Genomic DNA, 14080 nt, shown 5'->3' with positions numbered 1-14080 from the left:
ACCGAGTTCCAGTCTAAAAGCAGAAACGCACAGGCAAGTACTGACTCAAAGATGATGCACCTTCAGAAAGTCAGTCTGCCTTCTTCCTCTAACGAGCTTGGGATCTTAAGGGTAATGAGGATAAAGTGCACGTAGCAATCTTTAAACTGGTTGCCCCTGAATGACATCACCAATGGCTTTCTGAAAAATTAAGTCAACAGGCATCAGCTGTATAACATTTTTATTTTACTATATTGACATTTTATGCACAAATATTTTATCAGAGTAAAAATAGAAAATAATTGTTTCATGTAAAATTACCAAAAAAATGCAAACCACAAAAGAAATACATAATTATTAGCAGAGTATAAGTGTCTTTATTTAAAGAGTAAAAAGTATGCAAAACCCCTTCCGTTTTACAAAAAATTGCGAATATTCTTTCTATGTTTTCCTTCTGGCAGCAACAGAACAACCTTTGACAATATATTCTACATCTTTTATGTTATTGAAGACATCAAGTTAGTCACAGATTTCTCCCTCCACTACAGAGAATGTGACAGTGATTTTATACTGTTTGAAAGAATCCTTCTTTACTCATTAGAAGGCAGCGGGAAAAGCAGATGATCCCACAAGAAAGAACCCAAAGGACTACCATACCTACTGAAAAGCTGCACAATAACAAGCAGATGTATTTACAAAGAAAGTGTGATATCGGAAGTTTCCCCTAGGGGGCTTACGTAACAAAAACATGGAAGGGGATGAAGTATTGCTATTACATTTCAACCTTGCTGTTCGTTTATCCTCCCACGGTCCAGTTTGACCTAGAAAGCTGGTATTTTAAGCTCCTCTTCTTTTTGTGCTGTATTTTACCTACAAAGACCTCTCATGAACTCTGCTAAATATAACTAGTGACTTGTATTGGACTTGCGTTTAGTAATGGAGCGGCGGTATGTACATAGCTGCTGCCGCCCAACTGTCGGCTTCGTCGTATTCTTAGCAAGCAAACGCGCACCTATTCGCATACGTCACCCCAAACACTTGCCAACTGGTGGAATCGGACGACTGTAACAGTAATAAATGGATTGATGGTTGACCTCTTGTGACAGATGCATTTACACATCACTTTCAGGGCTTGAGATTTCATTTTTAAAAAAAATAAACCCAGCATGCTCAGCAGATGGAGTGCTTTAAGAGCTTGAGAGTGAAAACAGTATTAAGAGTTACTGAAAGAATCTGGCGCAAAAAAAAAAAAAAAAAATAAAAATTGTCATCGTGGTGATGATGAAAAAAGTAGGCTATAACTAACTACATGCAAGGTTTCGAGTTAAGCAAAAGCTATCTGCAGATGAACCTATAAACAAAAAGCTTTGTCCTCAATGCATCTTTAAAATAAACGCGAGTTTTCTGTGTTCTTTGCCCTCTGCCTGCAAGTTATGACCATTCCTTTTCAGATACGAGCAACAGTCCAGTGCTCTCCTTACTCAGCATAAACACATTTTACATTCAGAACCTCATGGTACAAGCACTTTTGATTTAAGGTTTAAGAACAGCTCAGTCCCTCACAGAATTTAAGGTTTTCCCTTACCCATTTGCATTTTAATTGTTCAGTATTACCAGAGGGGGTTTCTCTTACATAATGTTGGAAAATAATGCACGCTAACACAGTATTTATACTGTTCAATAACATGTAGGGGCAAAGCCAAAACCACACCATTTTCAGCCATTAACAGAAAAAGTCTAATAGGCATCGGAACAGAAGCTCAAAAGTTGCAGCCTACTTTTTACTGCACGTGTAAGTTCGCATGAAATACTCTCCATATCTTAGATTTCAGGACACATTCCATCTATTTCTATTCATCATTCAGACTTCAAATTGCACCCAGTTCTGGAGCATGCGTTTGGCTTATGAAGCTTCAAAAACATCACTTGAAGTTCAGCAAGAAATTAATTTTAAATAAAAAATACATCTTTGTATTTTAATATATGTCCAACTGTACAATAATTTGGAAATCAAACTTCAGTTCTCTGTAAAACTATTTTCAACTTGCATTTTGTTTCTAAACAGGGACTACTGACTGTGATTAACTTAAGTCTTCAGTTCCTAAGGCTGACCACTGTGCAGGTAGAAGCACCTTGCAGAAGAGCATTAAAACCCCCCACCAAAACAAACTACTCTTTAGGCGAGGGCTATTTTTTCCAAGTTTTCGAATCACCTGATGGGGGTGGTAGCGGGGGAAGAAGTTTATCTTCGTTTTTTGCTAAATGGCTAGCGTTAACAATGTCCTTCAAAACGGTTAAAGTACTTGCCCTCATATATGCTTATTACCTACACAGTACAATGAAATACTCATAATTGGCTTTTCACCTAAGCCAGATCTAAACCTGGATCTCCTTCTTCAGCACTGATCTTCCGTTCGGTCTAGTCTTAGTTTCCTTGGCTTATAAACACAGAAGCTATTTTAAGAACCTGATGCTTTGTAACGTTTAATGTGTCTTTTGACTCTGCTTGATTAAATGAGAATAATGAAAGCACATTTAACTTCGAAAGCATCAAATGCCATTTGGTAGTTCAGCAGAGAACAAAAGACTAGGAAGGACTGAGTTCAGACAACTGACCAGCCTGCTTGCTCTAGGTACTTCATTTTTGTTAAAAGCGCTGCAAAAATTAATTTTGTACAGCTGTGGACACAGAGCATTGACCAGTTCAACCTTTCTCACCAGTTTCAGATCACATACCATAGAGGCCCTGACTCAAAGTTGCAGGAGTTGTGGTGATCCCTTAACTTACACTGAAATATATGCTGTTAAAAGATCCAAGTTTACGCGAGTCCCAGTTCTTTGTAGAAAATCATGCACTATACTGTACTGTCAGGAAACAAAAGAAGTTTCCAATTCTGATAAAGGTAAGAGCAGCAACTGCTCTGGTTATAGAGGAAAGGCCTCAAGCTCCCACCGTCAGGTCCTAGTGCTTAATTATCTTTCTCTGTTTGCAGGGATGCTGTAGCTAGTGCCACCGCGGTAACTGGCTGTGCGATGCCATGGAGCTGCATCTTGGCTAGCTTCTTCTGCTCACATTCTGTGACCAACCGATTCAACTCTGCTGCACTGTATCCAATGAGAGTTTTCAAGTCGCAGACAAATTTGTACACAAACCTCTTGCCTTGCACCTTGCAGATCATGTCTCCATCATAGTAATACCTGTAAAAAGAAAAAAAAAAGGGGAAAAAAGTAAAACTTTCAGCATCAGTAACTTCCATACACATCAGTCATATACTTAAGGTCACTCAGAGGCTAAAATACCAATGTTTTCTCATCATGATTCTCATGTAATTTCATATACCAAGGGAAGAGGGTTGAAACTTGTCCCTGTACCTTGATACGTTAAGGAGAAACAAACCACATTAATCATTTTATAATCTGTAGGAAGCACCAGTTAAGAAATGAAGGTCTCTGAGCACTTTAAAAACAGCTGAGGGGTGGGTGTCGGTATATGTGTGGGTAAGCTTTATATAGTGCTTGGCCTTAAGAAAATGTTGTCTCCCCCCTTATTATTGTCTTTTGCTTTCTTTACTCTTGTCTCGCTTTTTCTGAGGAAAATATTCAGGTTGGAAACAGTTTGAATAAGCATTGTGGTTTCTATGATAGTAAAGCAGCCACTCTCTCCCTATTGTTTTCTAAGATGGAAGTAAAACTACAAAAGTATGGTTTTGTATTTTCTGTTTTTGTATAGGTCATATGTTGTCAAAACTACATCCTTTGCCTTTATTTACAGCTAGAAGTGACTTCTACAAACTGTGAATACTTTTTACATTGTGTCACAGAAGAGTTATCAGACTGAGCAGAAATGCCTTAAAAGGTAACATAAAGTCTGTATGACCCACTGTACTCCAGAGACTCCAGAGATTATAAATCTTCAGGTAAGACCAATAGAGCTGAAGTTAGAATTTTAGTTTTGTTGCTGTTCTTGTCTCACTGCAGGCATTTAATAGTATGCATGTTACATTTCTCATTATGAAAACCAAAGTGGCTGGGACATAACTTGGACCTTAACAAGGTTAAGGTCCTTAACCTTGCTACCTTGGACCTTAACTTGGGTTTAACGAGCTTCTGATAGATTTGAAAAAAAACAAAACAAAACAAACCAACACAAAAACCAAAACAAACAAAAAAAAAACAACCCAAAAAACCAAACCCAAACCAAGTAAAAAAACCCCCCACCAAACAAAACAAAACCACCAAAGAAATCCCAAAACACACCAACAAAAAAACCCCCAAACCACCCAAACCCCCAAAAAACCCCACACAATTTAATTTCCTCAAAATCATCACCCAAATCAACCCATCTCACAAAACAGCCCAGATTTCTTGACCATCTAAAGCTCAGTCCTCTGAGTGACACGCTTGTAAAGCAAAGATGATTCTTATTCACCAACAAAATGACGTCACTAACTTTTGTCTTCTAGTTCTAATGGAAAACTGTACAGGAAATTATTTTTCTTCAAGTCTCACTTCCCCACTGGATAATTAAACAGATGTTGATTTTAAGAAAATTTGCCAAGGTGTGTGTAACAAAAAACGTTGCTCTTCCTTTTTTCCACCCTTCCCTAGTTTCTCTACAGCCTGTTTTTCCTACAGCTGGGCAGATCTAGCACATTTCCCAGTAATATCAACACCATTTTCTATATTAATCAATAATTGACACAGTAATTTCAGTACATTAGTAAACAAACCATATTACCATTTTTGTTTTAGTAAGACTTTAGCCTGACAACAGTGTGTATCATGGGAGTAGCAAGAGGCATTAAACATCCCTTTAGACATTCAAGTGTTAGAAAACATGTCAATATTGATGCAGCTGCCAAAATGGCAACATTGAGAAATGTGATTTCTGTAATTCTGCAACTAAAATATAAACGCAAAACTTCCCAAATAGTGATTTATGCTAATTACTGTGCAGACATCTGTTTAATATCCCAGTGATAAGAACATTATTCTGAAGTTCTTCAGCTGCCTTTGAGATCTTCTGCGGAGTTTGTTGACAAACCCCAAAAAACATTAGCACCATTTACATCATTTCTACATTCCAGAAAGTTTTCATATATACCTTCAGTGCACAAATGCACAGATTCACAAAAACAGGTAATTGCAACAATACAGGCTGGGGAGCAGCTCTACTAGAAAGGCCCTGCTGCTTTGGGCAGGAGGTTGGACCAGAGACCTCCTGAAGCCCTTCTCACCCAAGGGATTCTGTGATTCTATGAAAGAAGTAGCATTCTAATTTAATACATATAAATAATGCAAGAACAGCCACCCAAGACCAGAGTAAAGATCTATCTAGAGGAGGTTATAGACTCCAACAAACCAAAAGGGGATGCCTAAGGAAAAGCGGAGTAGAAAAGAGAAACAAAAGAAAAGGAAAAGAGAGCAAACATATAACGATGCTCTTCCTTGCTTTCTACAATCTGGAGCTCAGGAATGTCTAGAAGTTGCAGCTTCCCATACTTAATATCCTTCAAAATATTTCTTTTTCATTAATTTTTACAATTTCCTCTCAAGCTCAGGAATGAATTCTGGCATCCACAATACTGTGCCTAAAGAAGTTAGGCACAAACTAAAACGAAAGGGCATAGTTAAGCTGAGTATCTGGTGCCTGCCAGTTTTTTCTGATGCCTCCTGTTCACGTAAATGAGATACTGAGCAGTCATTCTTTACTGACTCTGTGCCAGTCGTGGTCTTCTAGACTTCACTCTCCCCCACTGGAAGTACTCATTCAGCATTACCAATATTGACATTATTTAAATTCTCTCTAAAAGACTAGAAAGCCACAATATGGTAACTTTACCATCATTTCTCATAGAGGTATTTTTAAATAAAAGTTGATTTTTTTTTTTAAACAATGCTGGAGGAGTTTACTTCCATTTAGAAAAATAGTGTAGCGAAAAGTGGAAATGCTGAAAAGTAAATCTTAGATCTCAGATTTCAACCATACACCACTTCACTAATAAACTTAAAACTGCTTAAATAATTCACAAGATTAGGCAATAAATACCTTTTCTGAAAACTAATCAAGAGAAACAGATTTAATGATATCAGAGTAAGAAATTAGAAGTTCAATCTTAATGATTTCAGAGAACATCAATGTGTCGTCAAATGATTCCAGAGGCCAAAATAATCAGGGATAAAAAGTAGCCTGAAGTTCAGCTACTAGTGTTTTCCCCCCTCCTCAAGCACATCACCTACAGTGATTCAATAATACAAGTCCCTTTTACCAATGTCAAGTACAAAATCATAATGGAATGAAGACAGCCTGAAACGCTTCCATTTCTTCAGATGATAGAAGTTCACTATGTTGGAACCACAACTGTTAAAACTTACCTACCAAATTCATTTTTCAATTTAACATCCCTACCATAAGAATAATGAAATGGATCGATGAATATCGGAACTTAGAAAAAGTTATGTTACATACAGAAAAAAATTGTTACATACAGAAAACTACTAATGATTACGTAGTTACAGGAAAGTATTGCTTTACACCATAACAAGAGCAAAAGGAACGTGAACAAGTAAATGGTAAAATATAAAAATAAATCAGTAATTCAGAATATTCATATATTTCTCTATCTTTCACCAATAATCAATATTGTTTGGCACAATACTGAAAGCGTAAGTGCTAAAGATACATCAAAAAGAAACTTATTTCCAATAGTGAGCTACCCAAATTAACTATCATGTCAGCATTCAAAAATCTTGAAAAAATAAAATGTATTTTCAAATGTTCCAGAAGTTATTGTACTAGCTTCTTTAAAAAAAAAAACCAAAACAAAAAAACCCAAAAAAACCCACAAACCCAACAAATACCTTGCCCCTGAGCATAGTACAATCTGATGGGGAGGAGTAGCTTCAGAAAATTGCTTTATTCCTTTACTAAACAAGCCGCAAGTCCTGCATTAGCCAAGTGGAAGCAAATCACTTCATATCTGATCAGTTCCTGAAGTTTCTTACCTCAAAGCCCGACTAAGCTTCTCATAGTTCATTGTGGGTTTGTTTTTGCGCTGTCCCCATTTTTGCGCAACGAGTTCAGGTTGATTCAGTTTAAACTCTCCTTCATCACCAACCCAAGAAATACAGTCCCGAGCATCTTTGTCAGTGAGAAGTTCTAATAAAAACTGCCACAACTGGATCTGGCCATTGTTTCCTGTTGAAATAGGGATAACAAGATCCATTTTAATTAGTCCTTTTTATGTTCCACTCACAGCTAAGAATTTTCCACCAACATATTAAAGTAGACCAACACAGAATATATGATGGAAGGAAAACCTGCACTTAATTTCTTCTAATTGTTCTGTTGTAAACATTTTCCTGTGAAGTCATTGGTATTAATCTATTAAAAAAAAAGAAACTGATGAATACAGTGAAAAAATGAATAAATAATCAAGACTTCTCATAAATCTGTCTCTATAACTTAAGAAAAAAAAAATTACACAACAGTAAACCTAGTCATTTAGACATATATCTATCCCTAAAATAGAACAGATTTAGCAAGAGCTGCTTATTCCTATTCAGGCACATACACCTATATAGATATATGCAATAAAAGTTGTTGTAAAAAGAAAATAGTTTAGTCTCAAATTTCCAACATTAATGTTAGAAATACAAAAACAGTGGGGTTTCAGCTTAAGTCAATATAACATCTTTCGTATCCAATCATTAAGACTTCTTTTTCTCCCAAACATCTGCAGTTAAATTTCTAAACTCACAATGAAATACAAATAGCAGACCTAATGTCTAAAGGGAAAAACACAGTGTATTCTCCACTGACATCAGCTGATAAAATCTTGGCCTAATAATCCTGAATGATATCATAATAGACTTTTATGGAGAGTTTAAAACAAAAATTCAAAGGAAAGGCGAGGAAAGGTTTTAACAGAAAAATTCACAACAGTGAAGAGAACCAAAGCAAAAATGACAGCAAGAAAAAATAAGATAAAGAAATTAAGATGAGTTATTAATAATCAAAAAGTATGTATGACTAACAGTAATTCCAAAAAATAAACTGCAGATTTAGTGTGTCATTTTCCAGAAGGTGCATTCATTTAACAAAATAGGAATCTGAAACTTGCTAAATTCTGAAGTCACTGAATTGTGTGGGGCAGTGGGGAAAAGCAGAGCAAGTAGCAGCTAAGCTAGCATTCTACGACATACAGTTTATTTTCTTCCCTTTCTGCAAATGGAAAGAATTTAAAAGCTTGAGTAAATGCTATGCAGTGGTTTGAGAGGAGAGACTTAAGCAACAGGAAGAGAAACGATTTTATGCATCTCATTTACTGCAGGACTCAAAAGCTGTGGGACCACATTAACATAGTGCCTGCATGAGCTAACCAACCTGCCAGGTCTGCATGTGCCTGTGATATATTTTGTAGCTACGGTCCCCTTCATACCACGTGGACTTCTACAGACCTGACATCTAGAGTGACAAAGATATGCCATCCAAAACTGCAATTCAAATTAATGAGTGTTTACTGCATTTGCATTTAAAAATAATGGAGACGATACCTGTTCTATTCCCAGGGGAACTTCTATCTTCCCCAGAGATCCTCGGAGCTCTCTGTACTTTAGCTGCCTTTGCGCTGCTGTTTATTACTTTAATGGTGGTTGGGGTAGCAGGCTGTACAGATGCTGGAATAATCTGCACAGCTGTAAAGTAGAGAACATTGCAGAACATCAATTATAAATTGCTGGCACAGAAATAGGCATATATTATTTATTACCTGTATTATCATAACATCTAGGAGCTAGTTTTTCCTCTGCTAAAAAGACACACTATGTGAGTCACAATGCTAAGAATAATTTAAAGACTTTTTACTACTTACAGTGGAAATTGTGGTTTTAGACTTGTAGCAGAGATGCCACATTACAGATAAAGCATCAGCTTTAGTTTATTATCGTGTGTATGACATGTTTCCATAACAAAAAACCCTCTCGTGCCTTTGTTTTCACCTTTATGCTGTTCCCATATGATCTACCCTAATGCACTTTTCTCTATAATCACTGCACAACCCTTCACGCCTGTTATTCAAACAGCAATTAAATAATTTTCTATTGCAATGGTGTAAGAAGATCCAAACGCCCCACTCTAGAGGCTTTAACTAGACACAAACCCAGGATATAATACATGGTCTATCTGTGTAACATGTAAGCTGCTTCCAAGTCTTCTGAAAATTGATTCATTTTAATAATTGATGACGCTGCTTCAGATGGAAGAATAAGTTTCAAATAACTGGAAAGTTACTTTAATGTATTTTTTCTAGTATCAGTTTCTAAACAAGTCCCCTCTTCCACACTCCCCACTCCCTTGCAACTTTTGGAAACGCTTTCTTTTGAAACGATAACATTTTAATGTATCCATTCATTAATGCAATATATAACCTAAAACACTAGAACAACTCAAGACCTTAAATATGTATCCTAGACAGCTTACTTCAAGAGAGCGAAAAACCTATCATCCAAAACGAAAAAGTTAGAAACTTTCATAGTTCTGGTCATACACCTTTCAGTAACAAAATACCAAGAAAACCAACGTTTTGTCTTGAAGTTTAAAATAGGCCCTCCTCCCCTCAGCAAGGAAAACTACTCTCTCGAGTGATTTTCTGATGTACTATTATAGCGCTGAACCAAAGTACAGTGCTGAACCTGCAAACAGTTAATTGTATGAATTAACTGCTGGCAGAAGTACTTACGCTGATCAATAGTAACAGTTGCTATTTCTCCAGAGTGTTCTTGGCTAGCCAACACATCTGCAAATTAGAACAAAGAAATAGTAAGTTTTTATTTAACCCACAAATTTCAAGTCACCTGAAGATCAAAACCTTTCACATTTCAGAGAGGAAAAAAGTCAAAATTGGGTTTCAATTTGCAAGAGACATGCATAGCTCATCGTCTTATGAGTAGAGACATTTAACATCTGTGATTCAATTTTTAGAAATAAGGATGTACATGGTGAATTTCAAGGTATCTTATGCATTCTCCATCCCCTGAAACCTTTAGCTATATCATGTAAATGAATATGGAAATACTTTTTAGTCTGCCAAGTTACATCCAAGCACGGTAAATGTACGTATAAATTATTGTATTATGCACATAATGCATCACTTACCAGTTATGTTGTGAACAATCTAAGGATTTTGTTGCCTATGCTTAATAATCTTCACTTCTATATGAGAGATGTACATTAAATAACTTACAATCAATATTTAATTATAAAACTGTCAAATTCAGGAGATGAACAAACTAAAAATCTTTATTAAAACAAAGGAGCAATCACCAGTCACTGCTTCCTCCCTGTTAGTTATGAAGTTTGATGAAAGACAGGCAAACAGCGTTTAGTATGCAGACATGTTTCATAACAGCAGACATTCTCACTAATATCTCCTGTTATCTTGTATTGATGCCCTCGTTTTTACTGCCAATATTAAACAGAGGAAGAACAACTGCTCACGAGTTCATCTTTAAAGAAAGAAAGAAGGGAAAAAAAAAAAAAAGAGAGAGAAGAGAGGAAGGGAAATAAGTTAAATTTGTTACAGAAAAATCTCCCATACACTTTCGAAGAAGCTCCAAATGGCTCCAGAGGATTTCTCCCCGCGGGACGCGCTGGAAAAAGTCTTCTTGACTGAGGCTGCAGAGCTCCCGCCCAGGAATACCGAGCGCATTGAGGTCAATGTCAGTCATGCTGAACTCCTTCATCACCCACACCACCCAGTGAAGCACCTGGTCTGTCGACCACTGCACTGGGTCTGGGAAAAGAGAGACAAAAATGCAAATCACCTCATTACATACTGCAAGGTTCCTGCTCAATTATATAAAAACTTCCATAAATGTAAATACATAACATCCAGAAGCACAGTTACCATAAACAGCTATCAACAGCTGAGTGGATCAACTGGTGCTGTCTCCCCAAGTCAGCCAGACCATGAATATGTGGCTCAGCCCAACAAAGAGTATACAAACTAGACAATTAGCATTGTATTTCTAAATTACACCCAAACAGATGTCACCTTGACAAGTTTTTATTTTAAGAATTAAAGAAAGCAAAGTTTTCTAAGTCTACGAACATTATCTAGAAACCACAAATTCCATTTTGTTTAAAGGACAGTAACATTACACCATTTTTCACTGATGCTATCTAAAACCATGCAACATAATCCTTTGGGAAAAGCCACACCAAAAGGCTTTAAGCGTTCAAAAATGTTATCGTCAGTGAATTTTCATCAAAAAGCTGGTAATTTGTTGATGAAGATACTAAACCACCATCTTTCTGCATGATGATTATTTACTGACTGGACTTGACTTTTAATAACAACATAACCCATCTTTTTAAAAGATTCAAGGAATAATTTAAGATAGCTTCACAGAACCAAGCCTCACGACCCTGAAGGAAACTAGCCTCTTTCCCTATTTTTTAAGATGTATATTTACAAACATTGGGAAAAGAAAGAAAAAAAAAAATAAGGCTTTTTTTGGGTTTGGGGGATGACAAAAGAATCTTAAGAACATTCTTTATTCTCAGAAACTTCCAACTGTATCATAACATAGAACTTAGTGATGCCTTATTTCAGCCCAAGTCCCTGAAATGTCAACTCAAATAACATTTAAAATTTTACTCTTTCTAGGAAGGCACTTCAGCATATTTTTCTGATGTCAAGAGACCACTATTGTTCTCAATACAGAGATCTCTGCCATAATCAACCTAATCAACCAGTATTATTTTCTTGGAAAATCTGCACTCCCATGACACAAGACATTAAACTTTGAAAGTCACGCTTGTAGGTTATAGGGTTTTCTTAAAGCAGCAACACTATTAAAGTTTATTAACAATACCATTCAATGTAACACAGTTTTAAGTAATTTTCTTCTTATATTAATGGGAGAGCATGCTGAAGAATATCAGTCTGCTCCTGATAACGCCTCACTTTTTTTTTTTAAAAAACATTCTGCGTCAAATCCCTGATTACCAACCGACATAGCACAACAAAGGCTATTTTGGAAATACTTGCCAGTGAGAGAAACAAAAAGGCATGAAAAAGCCACTGCTTTAGTGATCAAACATATGTTCAAAATATTGTCAAGCTACATGTCCTGCAAAGACCTGTGACTTCACTGGAATTCTTAAACACTTCCAAATATCCCACTTGCGAAATATATTCCAGTTTTGCAGGTCTGCTTAGATACAATAGCTTCAGGAGCTGAATATGCCTTGACAGTACATTTCTGCAAATCACAAGCAGCAACTCAGCTGGATAATCTCCTGAACGTGATGTAGGTCTAAAACCCACAATTTCAGCTCAATCCTAAACAGGCATTCAGAGGTGCTTTTTCTAAACTAACATTAAATTAGCAGCCTGCTAAGTAACATTAATTCAAAAGAGATGATGATCTACCAGAATAGTTATATTCAGTTTTGAATCATCTTTTTCCACTATGCTGAAGCCAAGTATGGCTTTCCATGCAAAATCTGATTTTACACCATGGTCAGCATCCCACAACCTATGAACAATTTGTTTCAGTCTCTTTAGAGGTAACCCCCACCAAGTTCTGAGTCTAGTTCAAATTCAGACACACATGAAAAAGAGCTTTATCACTAACACACATTTTTAAGGAAGGGACGAAGAATAAAGCTGCTTTCTAAAAACTGCAATGACAAGAAGGTTCTGGTGCAAATACACTATTTTATTGAAACTATTACAAGCATTGATTCTATGTCTCTTTAGCCATCTCTTAAGCAGAGGTATTTGCATTGTACTTACCCATGCCATAAGAAGCCTTCTCTGAGGTATCGGAGCACTTTAATTATATAACCAAAATTAATTATCATTTATGAAAAAAAGCCAACCCCCCCAAACGAACAAAATAACTAGCCCCCACCCCACCACACAGGGAGTCATGTGTTATTACCGTAGGGTATTCCAAGGCGCTCCTGCTCCTTTCGGTAGCCTTCCAACGCTGCAGCCCATCGTGTCACTTGTTCAGAAGTCTCATCTGAAATTGTTGTAATATGTTTTGTTCCATCCAAGGTTATCACTTGAGCTTCCTCAACAAGGTGAGCTTCAGCTTCTGCATGATGAGCATCTGGGTCAATCACTACCTCCACAGTCTCCACAGGCTTCACAATTTCAAGGATGTTTAACTTGGGCTCTATCCCTAGGTATAGAAAGAACAAACACAAAACTTAAAGATAGCAAAGCAAATATGACAAAAACATTATTTTAAAGCTTTCTGATTAATAGATGTTAGCATACTTGTGAAAGAAGCATGACACAAAAGCATCATCAAATTTCTGCAAGTGTCCTAAATTAGAATGACATATTCTGTTATACACTATACACTGTGGTAAGGTGAATACAAAGCTGTCCTTCTTTCCTCCCCCGGTGTTACAGCTTCCTGTTCTATTTAGATGATCCATTTCACATATCTTGAACAGAACGTTCAGCATGTGGGCATAAAGAACAAGTACTTTGGTCTGTAAGAAATATACTGAACCACAGGAGAAAAAGCAGAGCCCCAAAAAACCAAAACGAGCACCCACCTCTTTCCCCCAACCAAAAGGCATTTCTTTCAGGCTTTACGGTATTTCTCTGCTATCTCTTGGGTCTACACACAAGAGTTAACATTTTCTTTCAGTGCCCTGCAAGAGGCAGTGTGTTCAACAGCAACTTCAAAGAAAACTAGAAAATTCTTCATGTTTCAAGCTTTATTAGCTGTTCATGTTTTGGTTTTACGTCTGCCATTTAAGATACTAGACCATGGAGTTGGCACATATGTCTGTATCTATTCTGCAGCAATAAAGAATACATCCAGTAATGCTACTAATGCTTTGTATCATCACCTCTGTCATATTCTAAGAAGGTGTTTTCTCCAATTGCTGCCTCACCAAATTTCTGACAGTGTACAGAAGATTTTTCTTGTCATTATAATATGCTAAAAAGAAAAAAAAAAACCTTTCCATTTTTGTGACATAATTTCCATTATAATAACAACTAACCACCACACTTCTTTAACAGATTTTCATCAAACATATTTGGACATTAGAAAAATAATCTGTAAA

At 36.6% G+C, this 14080-nt stretch overlaps 1 protein-coding gene across 2 annotated transcripts in view; it reads right to left on the bottom strand.

Annotated features, from left to right (window-relative positions):
* Positions 1 to 203: 203 nt before the first annotated feature.
* GABPA (GA binding protein transcription factor subunit alpha) overlaps positions 204 to 14080 on the bottom strand; it is a 25296-nt gene continuing 11419 nt past the window's right edge. For both annotated transcript variants that reach the window (XM_074599990.1, XM_074600000.1), the window contains exons 5-10: positions 12931 to 13176; positions 10578 to 10772; positions 9720 to 9776; positions 8536 to 8676; positions 6985 to 7177; positions 204 to 3177 (exon numbers count right to left, since the gene is read on the bottom strand). In XM_074599990.1, coding sequence (XP_074456091.1) covers positions 2949 to 3177; positions 6985 to 7177; positions 8536 to 8676; positions 9720 to 9776; positions 10578 to 10772; positions 12931 to 13176 — 1061 coding nt within the window. In that variant the 3' untranslated portion in view covers positions 204 to 2948. The remainder of the gene's footprint in view (positions 3178 to 6984; positions 7178 to 8535; positions 8677 to 9719; positions 9777 to 10577; positions 10773 to 12930; positions 13177 to 14080) is intronic.

Source organism: Larus michahellis, chromosome 1 (assembly GCF_964199755.1).
Source record: "Larus michahellis chromosome 1, bLarMic1.1, whole genome shotgun sequence".
In the NCBI taxonomy this organism is placed as follows: domain Eukaryota; kingdom Metazoa; phylum Chordata; class Aves; order Charadriiformes; family Laridae; genus Larus; species Larus michahellis.
Note: the sequence above shows the minus strand (reverse complement) of the source record. Positions and strands in the feature narration are given on the sequence as shown.